The sequence below is a fragment of the Panulirus ornatus genome, chromosome 49 (assembly GCF_036320965.1).
Source record: "Panulirus ornatus isolate Po-2019 chromosome 49, ASM3632096v1, whole genome shotgun sequence".
Classification (NCBI taxonomy): Eukaryota; Metazoa; Arthropoda; class Malacostraca; order Decapoda; family Palinuridae; genus Panulirus; species Panulirus ornatus.
The window spans coordinates 3,882,701-3,903,403 of record NC_092272.1 but is presented as its reverse complement, the minus strand read 5'-3'; the positions used below and the strand labels follow the sequence as shown (position 1 = coordinate 3,903,403).

The following is a 20,703-nucleotide window of genomic DNA, read 5'->3' as shown; positions in this document are numbered from 1 at the left end:
AGACAGAGAACAGAAGACCTGATGGTCTATGACGAGGTTATCTGCTGGAGGACAGGGCATGGGAAGGACAGAAAACAGACGACCTGACATTGTATCATGAGGTTATCTGCAGGAGGACAGTTCATGGTCAAGACAGAAAACAGACGACCTAACGGTATACGTATGATGAGGTTATCTGCTGGAGGACAGTATCAATATCCTACATTCCTAATCTTAGCAGACTGAGCCAGTACAGCGCATGGACGCTGGAATGTACGACTCTACCGGAACTTTCGGTGGAATTACATTTCCAAAAGTACTTGACACCCATAACACATTTTCCTCACCGTATCATTAGGTCTCACTATCTTATAACTCGCCCATTGTGTACTTCCTCCTCCTCTCCCCCCTCCCTCTTCATACTATACAGCAGGAGTATGGTCTTGTGGAGTCCACAGTGGACACACTCTCAAGTCACAGGTTGCACCAACTACATACAAACCATGCGGGCACACGTTCATAAAATTCCTTTTGCCTCAAATCCTGCTCAAATCTACTGCTTAAAAGGCTAGTGTAACCTAATGCTATGGTATCCCCTCACGACCCACAGTGATTACGGTCGGGTAAACCCGTGTCTCTGCCATCACGCCCTCAATCGCCCTGAACCCAGGCATCGGTGCCTACGCCGTCACTCAAGACATGACGAACACGACTGTAATAGCAAAGTGCTAATAAAACTATTCCGCGCGCAGTCCCAAGCACGAAGCAGCAGTTGCCAAGCAACTTCCAACGCGCCCTCGTCCGACTCTTCCACAAGTACTGGAGATCAAGAGCGGCTCCTCCTCCTCTATACTATCTTGCCCCCATTCTCCTCGATATGCAAAGTGTAGCAAAGTGTACGGATCTCCGACGAGACGTGAGCCAGAACGACAGCCGCCGGGGGAAATGCTGGCTTCCTACTGCGTCAACAGCTTAGCCGCCACTACCGGAATGCCAATGTTCTCTTAACTATTGATCGTGTTGCTGGACCAATGTGTGTGTGTGTGTGTGTGTGTGTGTGTGTGTGTGCGCCAGAATAAGCTTTAATTTTACTACCTTCTGATTTTGAGCACTACGAACAGTAATTAAGAGACTTCACAGCTTAACGAATCGGATAAAATCATTGCTAGGATATAAGTCTGGATAACAATGTTATATAATTCTCCCAATCATTACTAGGATTTAAGTCTGGATAACAATGTTACATAATTCTCCCAATCCATGTCTTTTACAGTCGTATTGGATTTTCTGAAAAAGATTTTCTGAGTCTCTTTTATCTTGTTACGCTCTGCTCTTCAATGCAGCTCAGGCCCTTTTAGACCAACACATAAAAGCTTAACATTTTTAGGGAAAGTCATTAAGAATTTCCTCCCGTTAGGCACATTACTGCTCCTACTCACCTGATGGGCATAATATCCAAGACGTACACAAGCTGGGGAATGCTTACCTGTTGGGCATAGCGGCGGCAAAGTGGCTTGTACGCGTTGGTGCCACATACGAGGAACTGTCCCTCGCCTTCCTTGGCCAGAACCCGGATGTAGTTCTGACAATCATCCTGAGAAAGAAATGTCCATGATTAGAAAGAGGGCTAGGGCAGTAACTGCATCAGGTCACGAGCAAATCCACTAATTTTTTGCACGACAGAAAATGATAAAAAGGTAAGTGAAAAAAGCAACACGAGAAACGATTATTTTCGATGTAATCCGGTTAATGATGTGGAAATAATGATTCAAACATCAACTAACTTTGACATCATCTTTCTTTTCTTACGTTGTTGCGAGGCAGTTTATGACAGCTGATGAGATAAATAAAATAAAAAAAAAATGCATAGTTTCACAAGTGCAAAAGATTCCCTTCAACACAAAGTATCTCATCACACTAACCACTCCGTCTTCCACAACATCCCAGTCCCACAATCGCCAAAACCATCAACCCAGGCGCTTGGGTCAAGCCACACATACACAAGCACCACATCAAACACCCCCCCTCCCCCAAAAAAAAACCCGGAGTCACATCCCTCATTCTAAACCCCACCACCGTTTTTCCCCGTATTTCCGAATCGCTCGAGGGAACCCAACGGATACAATTTTCTTTTCCGCCGTAGTCTGTGTCTGGAGACTGTGGGATGGCGCCATGGTTCTGCAAGCCGGGCCCCAGAGACGTTCGGTCATTATATGGTAATAAGAAAGAGGCGCCGGGGAGCACTGAACAATTATCTCCTGGCTGTTAGAGGGGGGGTTCCAGCACGTTTAATGGCCAACAGTACTGAGGAAAAAAGATGTCTGTGGACGCCACTGTCTTCTTGCTGGCAGTGGCTGTCGGCAGATGCAAATTCAAAACCAGGCTCAGATTATGCTACGATGTAACTCCTCGTAGGATGATAAGAGCGTTTCACTATATCATACAACGCTATTTCATAATTTTCTTTTGTGTTTTAAGCATGGAGAGAGAGAGAGAGAGAGAGAGAGAGAGAGAGAGAGAGAGAGAGAGAGAGAGAGAGAGAGAGAGAGAGAGAGAGAGAGAGAGACTATTTTCGACCATGTTCATTTCAAGAAATATTTGACTCTTGTCTATCAGTAAACATCATCAGCAGAAAATTGCTTCCCTGGTTCGCCCAAGAGGGTAATTTGCAACAGCAATTGGCGATAGTCTGGGGGATCAATGGTCATTAGTGCGGCCACTGAACTCGCTACGCAGTTGAGATTCTCCTCGTACAGTGGCAAGGTGCTGCTGACGGAGATACAAAAATTTTGTGGAGTTCTCATCTGTAAAAGCCCCTCTTTTTCTTATCCCAGTGGGAGACAACGACCGTTAGGACATCAAAGTCCGGTTGATGGATTCTTCATATTGTTAAAACCTCTTTGGATCCCGTTATCTGAGGATTAATACACATAATCATGGGGATATACGGTATCGCATGACAAACAATTGATCAAACGATGACAAGTGAGCACAATCATGTATTAAATCTAAATTTTATAAATCCCCGGGAGAGAAGAGGCCTCCCAAGGTACAAAAATCAGAAAAGACGAGGCGGGTTCGACTTCGGATAAAGCCGGAGTTGTACGAGACCGGTGAAAATGCCGAGGTGATAAACCCCCAGCAGCTGTCGGGAGGTGGGAGCCTCTGGCGGTGACAGCAGACAGTGGCGCGCGTCCAGCCCAGTAAATCACGGTGTCACGCACACCACACCTACCCACACCATCCACCACCCACTGGTGGGACACCCGCTCGAAGCCTCGTCCCTCCCGACACCCACTTCCACGCCTGATATGTCCGTCGATCTCGCACAGAGACACACACCAAACCCTCGAACACGAACAACCTTTTGGGTTGTCCTGAACTTTGCTCAGTCCCTCGAGGAGTTAGGTTTAAGGTTTATGCCTTCACACACAAGGGTCGTGCCGTCGTGTGCAAGAAGCTCCACACGGAAAGCATTTCTGATACCGAGATAAAAACAACAGAATTTACTCACCAAACCCATAAAACGAAGGTTAAAACGGGAGAGGAATTCCCGTATCTGTTCATTCTCAAGCTCAGGCAAACTTAATCTAAAGTAATATCAGGATAAAAATGCTATTTTCATTGGCCGCTGAGCCGCAAGGTTTCTATGAATCCCTTAGTTCTCAAGTGTTCTATTCTTCTTGCAATGTGTATCTCCGTGACGTCGACCGAAGCACGAGAGATTCTCACATGGGTAGTGTGGCTCGTGCTGCGCCCATCTCATCCTCCACTGAGCACACAGCCAAGCACGCACGAGTGCGTACGTAAGCGTGAAACAGGAACCTGCATTTTAACGGAAATTTCGCTCTCAGCTGCATCCGGAGGCCGGGTTTCTGAGACGAATTTGTCCTTTGTGAGTTTGCATCTGGTTCTGATCGAAATCCGACCTAATATATATATATATATATATATATATATATATATATATATATATATATATATATACACCCTGGGTCATGTAGTCGGATCATAACCTGTATTTTACCCACTACTTTATTTTCATTTACTTCCATTTTAACAGCTCAACTTTTAGTAAAGAAAAATATTTTCAAGTATCCAAATTCATACAAGTATCATTTCTCATGTTAAAAAAAAAATAAATTTCGATCCAAAAAGTCTAAGCAAAGTTAACGTTGGGTTTTATACACTCCACTAGGCTCAACCAATCTAACCACTGAGGTGGGGGAAGCGGCTACAAAGCCTAGCTTTTCACTTCCTTTTTCCCTCCCCAACCTCGACAAAGTCCCATGAAAAATAAGGCATACTTTGGCGGCAATTTTCCACATGCTACCGGCTAGAAGAGAAGTATTTTGCGGCAAGACAAAAAGTTAAGAGAAAGTCAAGATATAAAACTGTTCCTGCTGTAGCGTCCGTGAAAGGGAACAAAGACCTTACCTCGAGTGAGAACAGATTATGTACCATGATGAGGGTAAAATCACGTGATACTCTTTCGGCACTTACACAAAACCTTTAATCCCGCACGAAAAAAAAAAAAAAATCAGACGATTTATTAATTTAAGATAATATTATTTCATACACTAGACGCATGGAAGGTCCACAAAACAGAAAGATAGAGGCGACGAAATCTTGTCACCTCGCATGAAAAATACACTTCATGAGTATACAACGGAATCATCTCCAGGTCGTCCTAAGCTTCAATAACAACAGCTCAAGCTTCAATAACAACCAATGTAACATGGAACACAAAAAAAATCCTTGGCTGATACCCTAACGTTCAACACTTGCAATGCCTCATTCGTGGGTAGAACTTAGGGCTGGAATTGTTGAATTATATACTACAGGGCGTAGACTAATGCTGATGTTGTCGAATTTATAATTTGATGCCATGTCTACATTTGGATACCAGGACAACCACTAACATACTGATGAAGCGAGGCTTCTCAGGTTAACTGCAAGTTGTGGCTACCAATGCCGGACAGAATTACCGGACGCACATGAAACTCGGAGCAGGATTCAACCACCAACACTACCACTTACAGGCGAAAATGCTCGCATGAAAATCTTTACACCAGCAACTGTATCACGGACGGATGCAGTAAACAGCCTAGTGAGAATGGGGTCGCGCACACATTCTCAACCTACCGAGGCGAAGCTGCTGTGATACGGCAAACAACACGCAATTTTCAGAGGGTACGTGAGGTGTTTATCTGTGATCAGTTTATACCCCTGCTGGGTTGAGCTAGATTTGAGAGAGAGAGAGAGAGAGAGAGAGAGAGAGAGAGAGAGAGAGAGAGAGAGAGAGAGAGAGAGAGAGAGAGACTAATGCTTAATTCAGAGCTTTCCTCAGTTATTCTTCTAAAGATCTGATCTTTTTTTGTCTGAGTGAACTGTGACCCAATTATTCACAATTCTAGTCTCTAATAATCCGCCCCATTTACTGCTAATTTGTCTCCACTTGTCTTATTTCATGCACTTTAAAATTTCCTACTTCCCATATTTGTCCGATATTTTCTTCTTTTTTCTTTTTACTTCAACATAGAGAACGAAAGTTTCTCAACCAACCTCCTCCAGTCACGCCAGCTTGCGAAATGTATTATCATCAATAAAGGGCAGTGACACAACAGCCCCCATCCCATCCTTTACCCTCTCGCAACAAGCAGCAGTAAGAATGGTTGGAGCAGCTGCAGGTCGCGGGAGGAGGGCAGCGGGGTGGGAAGACACGGGAACTGTGGTGAAAAGAGAGGATCACGTGCGCAATATCCGACGAGATCACCCCTTGTTGCCGCCTGTCGCGGGCCCGTGTCACGCCGGATTGCCTCGCTGCTGCAGCAATATGTGACTTTACGACTCCCCGTCCCCCTCCCGTCCTCGCTAAGTAATGCCTACCGTCTCATCCACTGCGCCAGTGGAAAACATGAACGAATTTACCAGCTCTAAAAAAAAAACAGGAAATCATCGAAACCCGTAGAATTTGCTGGCTTAAATTAGAACCAACGACCGTAATTTGCTAGGGCTACAACCGGTGCAGATGTGGGAGCGGCCGATTACGTAAAAAAGCAAAAAACATCTGCTGCTTCCTTGACATTCCAGTAAGTCTCAATCCTCTACCGAGCTGACAGTTATGCAACATAACTTCAAGCTTTGGCCCGTCTGCACGGTAAACAGGGGCGCGAGGCACAGAAGGACACTTTTGCACCAACAGAAGTGATGGGTGTTGGCTCACTCAACCTCCTTGCACCTGATTTTTCAACCGTTCGTTGATCCTACTCGTTAACATGGCTACGATGAACACGCAACAAAATAATTGCTGGTGGAATCTATGTCTAAGCTACTGCTAAACGACAATTCACTGCAGTGCTCAATCTACACTTGTCTACACTAGCGCAAGCGAAAATTCAATGCCAGAACTCCATTTCCTTAAAGGATCAAAGCACAAGTATCAATTCTGAAGCCTACATCTCAAAAGCGGACGCTTAACGTTTACCCGCCGAATGCCCTCAGCATAAAACACCAATAAAGAAACGAGTACCTCCTCTTTTATGAACCACAATGCCACAGAGAGAGATTATACATGACAAGAATAGTTCCCAGCGAGGCTATCACCGTGGGAGGGCAGCACCGTACACGGCCGGCAGGAGTTGTACAGTTAACCATTATGAAATGTAACTGCTGGTGAAAACTTTGTCTTGCAACGCTGTGGCCACGGGAGGCGATGCCACAGGCTAGGCTCCAACTCGCATTTCTTTTCAACTTTCAAACCTGATTTACTTTCACAAGTTCTGATTTTTTTTTTTTGGTTCCCTGTTCGGACGTGCGTGTGGGAAACACATTACCATCCTGCAAGCGCTCGGACGGTTTGCCTCACAAACTTTTAAATCATTTAAATGAAATTCATACACTCTTAAAATCCCATGTGTTGGTTTAGTGTATAACATATCAGCGGACGATAAGGCCTCTCTATGAGCATTGGTCAATAATGCTTAGCCTCTACATTTGAGGTGGTTACTTTTCTATATACACGACAGAAGGACCAGACTTACTACGGTGGAACAAAGATAAAAGCACTCCCCCCATGCGTCTGAATTTCAAATTAAGAATCTAGCGTCCAGCAGAATCTGCGAAGTATTACATGTGCAGCAACTAACGAATTCTTTGGTGTGAATTATTACCACAGCGACACATTTCCCTGCAATCTATGCATTAACGACATTGGCTGCTTCATATTAAACCTCCCTGGGGATCGGTCTCAGAAAACTTGTTGCAAAGAACATGTAAAACCTTAAATATCTATACAGGTTATTTCGAAGTAAATCTTACGTACCAATTTCTCTCTATTTTAGAGAAGGTTAAGAGTTTCTCATCTTGGGACAGTTTTAACAATCAGAATATTCAAAACACTGAGGGCACTGTTATCAATGCTGTCTCATCCATGCGATGAACCAACTTCTTCAAGCCAAGCCTTCAACACCGAGCGATCAGTCTGCCCTCCAAGACACCAGGCCATCCAGCACTCCCCACCACACAGCCAAACGCACACGACATACGCCGCCTCCTCACCCCAGCAGCAGACATTCCTTAAATACACCCGCTAATGAACCATTTTCGTCATGAAACGAAAAACACAAATCTACATGCAGAGAAGTGGCCCGTTTGGTGGACCACCATCATTTCAGGAACTAAATATTTCTATCCATAATTTTTCTGGTACTATGTGATGTGTGATGTGAAATGATGGCCTATAACCCAGATCTTGGACGAAGGTACCGAGATAAAACCGAACGTTAAGGGTAAATCAGTAACATAATTAGGCTTGTTCACACTAGCAGCAAAGGTTCCCAGACTTACCCACTGAAAAAAAATCTTTTTTCTTTTAAATCTATTATACGTAGTGTTTTCATAGGGGAATTTACATTCATTCCCAACTGTCAAAACTTTATGAGCGTACCTTAGCGATCATTCCCATGGCGATGATCCGCCCCCTAAAAAACATTGCCCCCTGGACAAATACATGACCAGAGTGTTGTTCGAACAAGTGTAGCAACGTCCCGGGGACAGACTCAAACACGCCGACAGAGACATACTCATGTGGCCAAGTCATCACCCACGCTAGTTACGAGCTGCGGCCTGACCTCCAGGCCCCCCTCACCAGGCACCTCCCTGAGCAGCCTTGAGGAGCTGGCATACCACGCACACTTTGTATGCCTGGTCTTCCACGCACATTTATTACAGTTCCTCCCTACTAGGCTTCCCATGAGCGGGCGCTGTCGCACATGACTGGCTGCAATGTGATGCTATTAATTTCCCAGCATAGTACTTGATTACTGGAGTACTTTTTCCTACTAAAAGTCTACCATATACAGAGACTGACGTTATAAATATGAGACTCCCACTCTCACGCGAAAATCGTCCCACAGTAACTGACAACCCTCATGCGTACCCAAACTTCCCTCAAGCCCACAACAATGGCACGCTCAACAAAAAGTGGCTTGGGTGATCAATCTCTCTCTCACGCCATTTAACCAATGTCCTCCCACGCTAATAACTGTGATTACCATTAGGAGAGAGAGTGGGGGAAAAAGAGAAGCAAAACGATGCACATACACCTGTGACGTCACAGCTAAAAAAAGAGGTGGTATGGCCTGAGCAAACAGACGATGTTGACATGACCAGCACCCACTCCTACGCGACCTGCTGACAAGTTCTCAGGGGGCCTGGCTAGCCCGGCAAACCTGTGCGTTGCCGGAGGCTTCCCCCAATATCCCTCCCGCAGAAGTTGACTCCGCAATCAACGATAAGTAGATTAAACATCGCAATTTTCCCCCAGCACTTTGAGTGATGGAGGAGGGTGTTTATGACCTACTGAGATGGCGACACTTTCATGGAATTGTGTGGCCAGGAGGGGGGTAACTTTCTCAATCATGGATGCAGCCAATGAACTAACCTTAACTAACCAATCCCGGTGAACGCGGCAAAGCAAAAATTAAATATACTACGTTTGCGTACCAACGCTGACGAAATCCCGCCGAGAAAAATGTCTTCTTTAAAAATTCGTGATACAAGAGACTCGGGTATTATTTCCAGCGTCCAGATGAGCGACGGGGGCATTGTGTTGGCGTATAATGGTAGCCATTTGGGGATAATAACGTCCCTTTGCACGGTATCTAGCCGTAAGAGCGGGCGTCACGCGCGAGGCAACAGCTGTCCATCTCCGGGACGACAATTCCACCAAGATTACCTGTTGGTTCGCTGGTGTGCCATTAAATGCTACATGTAAGGCTGCAGGACTTGTCTCTTGCTAAACTTTGCGCGATCTAGGCTCCTTACGTGTGCACGGTGCCAACCGCACGTCCTGTGAGTATCATGCCTCGCGTACGTGGAGCGGGTCTCAACCGTTCACAGTTTAATCCGAGAAAGTTTGAAAATCTTGTGCGGCTCCGGAGGACGCTGAAACACCAACATCGATCAGCTGATTGCGCCGTACCCACGACAAATGACAGTTCAACTGCGCCTGTAAGCTTTTCAATGCCGGCTATAAAGATGTTTTTTTTTTATTGAACGTAAGTATCCTTATAACTCAAGTGTTCAGTGGACGTAAATCCCGTTGGCCACACTTAGCTGAGGAGGATCGTCTGGCTCTGTGGCATTGTTTACATGATATACAAGGTCGCGTATCCATTTAAAAAACACTAGTCAGGGACAAACCCTCCTACCTTAATGTTACTTTACCTGAACACGCCAACCACAAGCCAAAAGATTGGCCACTCATCATCAGTAATGGCCATAACTCAAGGCCAGCGATGGACGAGGTGCACGGGCGATGGGAATCTACCCGTTACGGACAAAGCCGTTGGAAACGAGTGACCGGCCATAATGCAAACCCCTACAGACGGTCGCTATACGGGATTGCGTTTCTGAGGATCGTCTCTTCATCAGTTTGCTTCCGTGTGTTCGAATATATATATATATATATATATATATATATATATATATATATATATATATATATATATATACATATATATATATATATATATATATATATATATATATATATATATATATATATATATATATATATATATATTTCTCACATTTTAGCGATGAATGAGCATGTGTGCTGGTGTTCCGCGCTGAATATAATGAAAAATGCTTCGCTGTTTCTGGAACACACAATTGCAAGGAACGAATTCCCAGAACCAAGAATACCATCACAGGTTATACCCTGACATACTTTTATTATACACAAATATGTGTTACGTAAAAGCGCTTGCGCATACCCACACGAACTGCAGAATTTAATATGTACAACTCGTCTACTCTCTCACACACACACACACACACACACACACACACACACATGTACTCCCATAAGATAGAAGCTACAAAATTAATGAGGGGGAGAGGAGGGATTTTTTTACTCTGAACTGGAACGTTTTTTTTTCCCTAATCCGACAACGACCGAAATTGATACTTGTATTTAACAAGGAACCTTCACCATTTTCTAAAATCTGTTTACAAAGCCTTTTCCTACCCTTTACCGCCCCTGCCTCTCCCCACACCAACCCACAACCCCCTGACTTAAAAGCCCACAGACAGAGTTTACCCGTGACGCGAATAGCAAATCAGGAGCCGTCAGGGCCACAAATAAGGTAACAAAGGACGTCACACAGTCTAATGCTGGACCAACCGCTCCACGTACTCTTTCATGATCCTTATACCCTCACACACGTACAGAGACACGCACGCTAAAAACAAAAAACTTTTATCCTGAAGAATGTAGGATATTTCTCTTAGCAGATAACAGCGTCATAGACCATCAGGTCTTCCGTTATCTGTCCTTCCCACACTGACTGTCTTCTAGCAGAATGCCTGTCACAGACCATCAGGTCTGTCTTTCCCATTACCACACACACACACACACACATTTTGCTCGGATCTATCAATTATCTTGCCTTCTCGTCTATTCCCAAACGACGCTCGATTAAGCCCTTATAAAAAAAAGGATTATACGGTATTGATACTGCTCTATAAAGAGGTATTTTCCTGGTAATTCAAAAGCCCTCTTTTCGGCAGCTGGCTTCAAGGGAGAAAAAGAGAAGACGTATGATTAATCTTTACCGGTTGCCAGCGACCACCTCGTCCCCACGAACGCCAAGGGGATCGATCGCCAAGCATTGTACTCGCCGTGGACGACACTGAATCTCCAACAACCTTGGAAATCGATGCTCTCCTCGGAACACGAAACTGGAGCAAGTGTCATATTGCGTGTTGTGTGATAAACAATTTTCTGTAAATCATCGTAGGAACGAGTTTGTATGTGTGTGTGTGTGTGTGTGTGTGTGTGTGTGTGTGTGTGTAAATAGATAAATAAAAAAACATACATATATTATTAGCATTATTATACTTTGACGCTGTCTCCCGCGTTAGCGAGGTAGCGCAAGGAAACAGACGAAAGAATGGCCCAACCCATCCACATACACATGTATATACATAAACGCCCAAACACGCATATATATATATATATATATATATATATATATATATATATATATATATATATATATATATATATGTCACAATGTAGTGTTAATTGTGCAAGTGATAAATGCAGTGTAAGGGACCTTCGACACGTTTTCCATTGCACAGACGCTGACCTGCTTGCGTTGTTCGTCAGCCTGTCTACACCTATCTACTTTCGACACTTACCAAACCAACAATTCCGGAATACATTGATGAATACTGAATTTTAAATTATACTAGAAACAAAACAATGAAAATGTGAATCAACAAAGAAAATGACAAACAAAAACGCCAAATTTAAAAATACAATTATAAAAGGGCTAATAAAAACATAAAAAATTGATTTCTAAAGAAACCATTTTCATTTTTTGTTAAAAAAAAAGGACTCTGGTGTCTATCAAAACTACAATTAATTTACAAAAATCTAACGGAACATTTTCAAAAATTTATTGGAACACACTTCCAAAAAATTTATTGGAGCACACTTTCAAAAAATTTATTGGAACACACTTTCAAAAATTTATTGGAACACACTTTCAAAAAATTTATTGGAACACACTTTCAAAAAATTTATTGGAACACACTTTCAAAAAATTTATTGGAGTACACTTTCAAAAAAATTATTGGAGTACACTTTCAAAAAATTTATTGGACCACACTTTCAAAAAATTTATTGGAACATTAAAAAAAAGGAAAAATGCTCAAGGAATACAAGGAGGTAGTTTACTCACCACCGACTTTCCCTTGTCGAAGCAGACGGAACTATCGTATTCCTTGGAGTACCACACTATCCTCTGGAAACACAAAAACAACACAAGGTTAGAACACGAAGCAAATTGCATGGCAACACATCCTACACTTCATCAGCTCAGCTCGACGGAGACATCCTTGAGTACGACGGTACGACCCTTGAGCACGACGGTGCGACCCTTGAGCACGAAGGTACGACCCTTGAGCACGACGGTACGACCCTTGAGCACGACGGAACGACCGTTGAGCACGAAGGTACGACCCTTGAGCACGACGGAACGGCCCTTGAGCACGACGGTACGACCCTTGAGCACGAAGGTATGACCTTTGGGTACGAAGGTAAGACCTTTGGGTACAATGGCCTGGCCTGTGACCTAACCATTAAATGGCACTGTAAAGAGGTCATGCTGTTAAACCCATAGACCGCACCGTCGTGTTCATGGGCCGCATCACCATGTTCAACGAGTTAACTATTCCAAGTGGCCCTTCCCCGTAAGAGAAGGGGGCGGAGGAGGGTAGACTAAAAGGAAAAACGACTTCAAGATGAAAAGGAAGGAATGCGAGAGAGAGAGAGAGAGAGAGAGAGAGAGAGAGAGAGAGAGAGAGAGAGAGAGAGAGAGAGAGAGAGAGACGGGAATAATTGGGCGGTGTGGAGAGGGGAGCGCGCGCACGAGTGAGCAAATGATGTACAAAGAGCACGAAATTTGTTGGGACCTTAGCTCTCCTTCGTAACCATGCTTGTAAATATGTACTGAATACAAGGGGGCCCCTCAGCCCATCTCTTTACTTGCCCCGCACTCATTTATAACTGTCTGCGGTCATGCGTGGCTGTAATATCTGCACTGTGGCCTTCGACATGATGTGGGGAGACTTGAAAAAATCCAGAAATGATTCCCATTAATATATATATATATATATATATATATATATATATATATATATATATATATATATATATACACACGAGGAAGAAAACTACCGCTCTAACAACAACGTACACTAAATGGCTTACGTAAAAGGTAATTCCCCCCTACCATCATGCAGGAAGGGACCGAGTGCGACTAAATATGAATAAACTCGTCATGCAAAGTTTATGTGACGGCCCCTCACGGTCGGGAGGATGCCATGCGTCAAGCCCGCTGTCACCCGCCGACACCAGGCAAGCTTGGGCTGCCTTTCCTACAGGATGTTGTGACGACGCCGATCAACTCAGGCCTCCTACCCCCTCCCACTGTTCAATGGCTCCCATGGGCAGCTTCTCCAGCTCAAATGCGCGCCCAATCCGGCGAACACGGTCGTACGGTCGTCTGAGCACGACGGCACGACTGTTCGAGCAGAATGGTACGGCAATTTGAGCACACTGGTCCTAACCTTTCGCATGGCAGTTAAAGATGAACATAACGTTGCACTCTTGAGATTAAATACTGCTTGATTGACTCTATTTTCTCTTTTCAAATTTTCAGAAGCGAGCAACTTTTCATAATGAAGCGAGACGCATTCATTCCGGATTTTCGTTCGCCTTCGGCGTCTTAACGACACAAAAATCCCTCAAAAACATCACATTCGGTTCCTCGGGGGTGGCGTTCAAGTCTCATACGTTACGCGGCTCTTCAATCAGCTGGGTTAGGCATATTCTCAGCGTCACTGCAAGACAACGTAACGTAGCATCGCATTTTCCTAGGCTTTTAATTCAACACGATCTATATACCTCATTAAGGCGTTTTTCCAGGCACGCCACGCTCTCGTAAATCATAAAATTACGTGATATTTTTCCGCATTACGAGTTAAAAATGCTGTTCAACCTGGATTCAGGGCAGCCGATGGCGGGAATCTCACTGGCTCCCGCGAGCATGGCGTCTCTACCCCTTCCCATCCACACTCTTCCATCACACCTTCCCAGTAACATAATGCACCTCAGCTGCCGATACCCTCTCACGCTCAAACACCCCCCACGACCAGCTATATCGGCAAGATTTAAGAGACCCTGATAATGGTATGCCAACACCGAGGGAATAATACCATAGAGAGGGACCTTCCGATAGGGAATTCTATAATAGTTTAGCTGGTTGTGTTATGAACCCCTCCTATACAAAACTGTGGGGACATAAGGGCTTCGAATATCATCCCAAGTACTTAATAATGCCATTAGATTACTTCTCCATGACCCACAATTTTAAGACTATAATTCAAATCGCCTGATCTCGTTAACTCGTACTTAAAAATCTACTTTTAACTATGATCAATGAACTGTTCTGCATAAAAACCTTAACTAACTTAAAAATCTACTTTTAACTATGATCAATGAACTGTTCTGCATAAAAACCTTAACTAATGTCGAACTTCGACCTGACACACTATTGACATCATATATCAATACAAAGCATCAAAGTTATTACATTCTCAATCAATCTATGAACTAAACCTTCATCCTAACACTGAATTTATTACATAAAGCACAACAAAGAACAACTTACTTGACTAAAATTCTCTTCGAGGTTGAGGACGCTGATATTGTAGACGATGTTTCTGTAAAGAGAAAGATGAAAGTATTAATATGACAAGCTTCATCATCAAAGTATTCGCCTCAATGATACTGTACATACACACACACACACACACACACACACACACACACACACACACAGAAGTATAATAGCACTGCTGTATATCAAGCGATAACAACATATACGACCAGTCACCTGGCTCACGCCATTCAATGATTCTGATAAATCCAGACACATTTTTCAGCCGCCACACATTTTTGTTTAGTCCCTCCTTTACAACTGGAACTCGCATTTTCCTTCATTCTTGTCTCGAAGTTTGGCTTGATAAACGAATTTCCAACTTTTAACGCTGTCATAAAGAAGACTTTTAGGGAAGTTTCGCCTTTGAAGGTTCAGTTTGCTCCAGTAACAAAAATATTCGCAGGACACCACCATCAACGCCACATGACGTCGTAAGACAGTCCGGCAGTAACTCCCCAACACTGGTCTTCGCCTGAAGCCGATGATTTGACCAGTTTCGGTTCTCCTACGACTGATTTAGACCACAAAAATACATACAAGATGCCAGGGGGATGGGTAAGAGTGCGCATTTATTCTCCGCCCTGCAGGAAATATCAGACAAATACCTAAAAACACGGTCAAGAAATATCAATTTCAAAGAATTCGTGCATGTTTCCTGTCACACGATGAGCCTAGCTTGAGGTTAGTACGTTTCCAAGAGGGAACTCGACACCCGTGGAACCTGGCATTTCCTACCGATGGCCGGCTTAAGTACAGGCCAAACAAACATGGCTAAAGTTTGCTCTTAACTTTGGAACACAGTTGTCAAACGATCAGGCTGGGGCAGCAAGCACTCGTTACCTCCACAACCAACTTTTCCAGCCTGCAAAGTTTCCAGCTCTGGAAACACCATCAACGAGTAAACCTCCCTGAATCCTTTATTCTCCCAAGTAGACATGGGTGGAGACCGGCATCAAAGACGAAAGAACGAGCCCCAGGTAACAGAAGCTGCAGCTGCAACAGAGGAACAACTGCCGCAGAAACAGCTGAGACAACAGAAACAATAATATCACCGCGGGAGACAGCAGGAGTCTCAGGATTAGCTTCAATAAATAGAAACTAAAGAGCATCCGGGACAGAAGGACCAACAGCAACATAAATAAAATCAACGGCAGAAGGAGCAACAACAGAAACTTTGACATCATCAGCACCAACAGAAAGCGTAGTAGCATCAGCAACAGAAGCCATCAGCACAGCTGGAATCAACAGCAGGCCGGAAAAGCTTCATCTGCAGCAAGTGAAGCCATACAGAAACACAGTTAAACAGGTTGTAATATTCTTAATAGAAACAGACACAAGCACCTACAACTACAATTTCCAAAATCTCTCCCAGACGGTAAGGAATACAGACACTATATGGGGGAGTTAGGGGGTCGGTTGGGCTGGGTCCACGCAAGCCTAGCCTAGCTGGGAGCGGAGCCACACACGAACGAATTCAATATCCATTATAAGAATTGGACCCCAAGCCACCCACCCCCAACCCCCACCACCTCTCTCTCCCAACACAACGTAAATAACACAGGCTGATCCTCTCCCTTCCTCCCACTGCCACTCTCCCTCCCTCTCCTACCCCATCATACTCTCCCTTCTCCAAAGAAATCACAGTGGTGAAAATTCCATTATTTTTTCACATCTAAAAATCTCAGGCCTGTGATGATGTGGTCGAAAACGTAGTCAGTCAGAGAAGGAACAACTTCAGAAGATGTAGCTCAATTCAAACGCATACTCTGTGAGTTAAGATGTATGGAATATGAACACGGCAAGAGAACAAAAGCATTTCCCTCAACTTGTGCCTATTTCAGATCCGTACCATTCCTTATACAGTGTGGGAGATGAGGCGACAGAATTTGTATGGTGTACGTTTAAAAACCACACACACACACACACACACACACACACACACACGATAAAAAAATTAAGGCTTGACTGCGAGAAGTGAAGAGCAAAAAATGAGAAACATGGTTAAGTTGGCATATACACTACACGCAGTTTGAACCGTGTCTCGCGGAGCGGCTTGCACGGCGTCTGGGTGTATCTATGAGAAAAAAGGTATAATGTATTCAATTTCATCAGCGCAGTGACCGTGGGAGTAGCAATAAAACTGAGGGAGGATACAAAACGGACGGGAGAGAGGGGGAGGCAGGCTAGAGATAAGGGCCGGGTGTGGAGTGGACTGGACTTTGTCAAGGGGATGCGCGCTACGAAATGTGGGAACAATATTCCACGCCAGGACAAGCACGGCTTTTGCAGAGGACGGACAACAGGCGAGGGTGAAGGATGTGGACACGAGCGACTTTATTCTAAATTTTTTTTCGGAAGAAAAAAGTTTATAGCGTAAAAGTCTTTTTTTTTTTTACGTTAAAGCTGCGAAAGCTTAAGAGGGTACAGGGTGTATAATGCAAGTATTGCCGAGGTGGATGTTTATGAAAGCGTCTTATTTTCATTTCATGTAAAGCTTGAATTAATCATCATCTACTGCAAAAGAAGAGAAAATGTATTCTGGTTCATCCTCCAAAGGCGGTTCATTAAGATTTAATTAGGTTAGATATTTTTTTTCCTCCCTCCCTGTCGTTATTTTAAAATCACGGCCCCAAAACCCTACGTAGACAAGTCTAGACACTTACGATGAACTACCTCGACACTCCACTACATAATTAGTTAAAACTCCAGACAACAAGCACCAGTTAGTCAGACAATCTTGGAAATAGCCAGACACCCCGGCGTCAGAGCGCGCCTCCACCCCCCCACCACCACCACCAGCAGCAGCCGGCCATGGGTAAACACGCAGACGCTAACATCCCCCCCCCCCCCCGGAACAGTCGGAATTATTCATGCTCAAACAATCCTTAACGGAAGGGGGGAAAGAACTCCAATTAAACATGCTCTTTTAACTCCTGAGTGAAATGAACGCGACTTGCTTGGCCTGGTTGGAGACGACGACCCCCCACTCCACACCATTCCCCCTCCTCCCACACACACACACCTCCCTTCCCCATTCTTTTGTCACGTGATATTCCAGTGAGTTTCACACTTCATACAATGTCCACACTTAAACTTTTAACACCCTGAGAATGACAGCAGACTCGTACTCAAAAGGGTTTGGGCATCCTATATTATAGTTATTAAATTCAATTCTCACACTCTTACTTTCCTTTTTTTTCAGAGTGTGAAAGTAGCTGTTTCTTTATGATATAGTATTTAACTACAGTACTGGCTGCTTCATGTATACTTCTACATCTCGCTACATCTCGCTATACTTTCTACATCTCGCTACATCACTTGATCATTTTCGTATTTGTTTCGTATTTGCAGTTGCCACTTCGGTGGCTTCTGCCTTTTTTCTCCGAAGCTCTTCCAACAAAATCGAGTTCTTCCTTTCGCTTCGACTCGACCGATAATATTGAGGGTCTCCAATGTCGCCGAGTATTCCTAATCTTAAAAGTCATTCGGACGCATGTAGTCGAGTAACACGAACCAGTTCGAACGTCCATGTTGATCTTATTAATACTTCCCCTCCGACACACGTACAGGACGTCCGTCGCCGGCAGTCACATTTTTCTTCCATTTACAGACACTGCTCTTACGCTCTCCTTGGGTCGGATTCTCAGATAAAAGAAAGAAAAAAAAAACCGTGAATCCCCAGCGTGTGTTAAGCCTGTACTTTAAACTCAAGTCCCCTAGCGAGGATGGCGGGATCTGGAGCCGCATCTCGCCATAAACATCGGACCGAAAAAAACACCGCTGCTCAAATTCAGACAATTCTCCTCCCCCCAACCAACCAAAAATTTCCTTCCAGTTTTTTTTCCCCTATTCCCTCCTTTCCTTATGCCTTTCGCACAACGACCACCTTATGAAATCCAACATATTCCCTTCTTTCCGACTTTCTAAACGTCTTGGAGTCTCTGCTCTGTGCTTACACAGTCGGGCGAGGCTTTACAATTCTCTCGATGCGCGCTTGCCATTCGTTGCCAGGTGGGCTGTGATCCCTTCTCTGGGAGGGACAAGTTAGCGCTGGTTAAGAATGCCCGGGGGGCAAGTTTAATAAATTGCCCTCAGCCCAATGGATGGCTCCCCACCAGAAGGGCTCCCCCCGCCTTGTGGGACTATATCCACCCCCTGCGCGCTCTGACGGAGAGCCTAGTCTCCTCCGCCGCGGCGCTGGAAACGTCATGCTGTCGCGTCTTGTGGATCCCCCAGGTGCCATTCGAGTGAGTAAAACTTTACCAGGTAATTTTGTGTCCACCAGGGGGAGGAAATTTATTTCACGGGCGGTCTTCGACGGAACCCAATGACCCGATACTAAAAGTTCTTCCCCATGTATGTAGTTCACGCTGCAAGCGTCACTATACACCGTAATAATTAAAATACAAGCGACACTCGACGCCTTTTTTTCCCCCCCTCCCATCGAGACCGTTTACCACTTGTTGACATCAAAACTGATATCGAATTCCTTGAAAATATCATCTCATAACGTTACGACTTAAAGAGAAATCTCCCATTTCTATGAACCTTGCACACGCTTCACCAAGCCCAGAGGGATATATACATAAATGTAAAAGTCACATTTTCCCAATAACTAAGAAATCCTTGAAGCGGGATTTCAGAATTCGAGCGACAGGGAAGGAAGAAGTTGTTCTGGGGAAAGACTGCCAGGTCCCTTAAGGGCAGTAAAAATCCGAGCTGGTGAAAGGGGGAAGTTACTCTCACAGGTCGTGAGGAGTGGACGTCTAGTGGACGTCAATCGGTCGGTCCGTCATAAAGACGGCGACTGGGCGTAGTGGTTTGAGTTCAAAGCTTATATCGAGGCCTCGACCACTCTCGTGTAAGGAGAGACAGTCTCTTCACAGCCACAATACATAGGGTGTTCTTCGTTCCGTCCGTGCCACATCTATTTACCTTACAAGGTGGTACTTTGCAGGTCTACGGCAGAGAGGTGTTGAAATACTTTCGAAACATTATCTGTCTGTCTGCCTGTCTCTCTGTCTTTCTCTCTGTCTAAAGACTGGAGAGAGAGAGAGAGAGAGAGAGAGAGAGAGAGAGAGAGAGAGAGAGAGAGAGAGAGAGAGAGAGAGAGAGAGAGAGAGAGAGAGCTAAAACAGCTTTTCCACCCGGCTAAAATTTTATCCGGAAGGAACAAATGTTTACTGTACGAATTCGCACAGCACACCAGGGCAGAGCTCGCGGTGGACATCAGGTGGCACAGAAAGGCTACGCAAAATAAGGGGGCAAAGAAAAGCTACAGAAAATAATGCGGCACAGAAAGGCTATGCAACACCACTTAAAGGAGATGGCGTCTACAGCGGATGACACAGTTCTTTTCTTTCGTATAGGGAAACAAGATTGTTATATATGTTGTTCCAGTCACGTGAAACAGCTGGCTAGTGTTTCCCACCTTTCTATGGGCAGTCCCAGCCATACAGGTGGTGCCAGGAGTGTTCCTTACAGCCATGACTAGGGCCATAAGGCTGCCAGATGGAGAGAGAAAAAAAAAATATATACAAAACAGTTTTCCTACACCTGGGGAGACCAATGTATTGAATCCTCAACGTTACCTCACGTGGGCAGCAGTGGTTCATCTTTAACCCACAACCCGGCCTCGAATCCCGCCGGTTATAGCCACACTGCTGTTTCACTTTTAAGTTTTCACATCTTGAAGTTTACCCACCTAGACATGAGGCAAAAGCCTTTCAGTGTTGTTAGGGGTGAAGGGGACGTGGTTCAGGGGAGGTGGAGGCAAAGTAGAGGCAATACTTTGGGTACGTAGGATACTGGCATATGAGGGTGACAGGTGGCCCAGAGTGGGGGACGGCCCCGGAGACCCACACTGTGGCACTACTCAGGATCTAGACTTCCTGAGCACGAAGATGCACGAGCACGGAGGCACAAT

At 44.7% G+C, this 20,703-nt stretch overlaps 1 protein-coding gene across 7 annotated transcripts in view; it reads right to left on the bottom strand.

Annotated features, from left to right (window-relative positions):
- Positions 1–20,703, bottom strand: part of LOC139764324 (semaphorin-1A-like) — a 466,398-nt gene that overhangs the window by 17,138 nt on the left and 428,557 nt on the right. For all 7 annotated transcript variants that reach the window (XM_071690825.1, XM_071690829.1, XM_071690828.1 and 4 more), the window contains exons 4-6: positions 14,727–14,778; positions 12,234–12,296; positions 1,466–1,573 (exon numbers count right to left, since the gene is read on the bottom strand). In XM_071690825.1, coding sequence (XP_071546926.1) covers positions 1,466–1,573; positions 12,234–12,296; positions 14,727–14,778 — 223 coding nt within the window. The remainder of the gene's footprint in view (positions 1–1,465; positions 1,574–12,233; positions 12,297–14,726; positions 14,779–20,703) is intronic.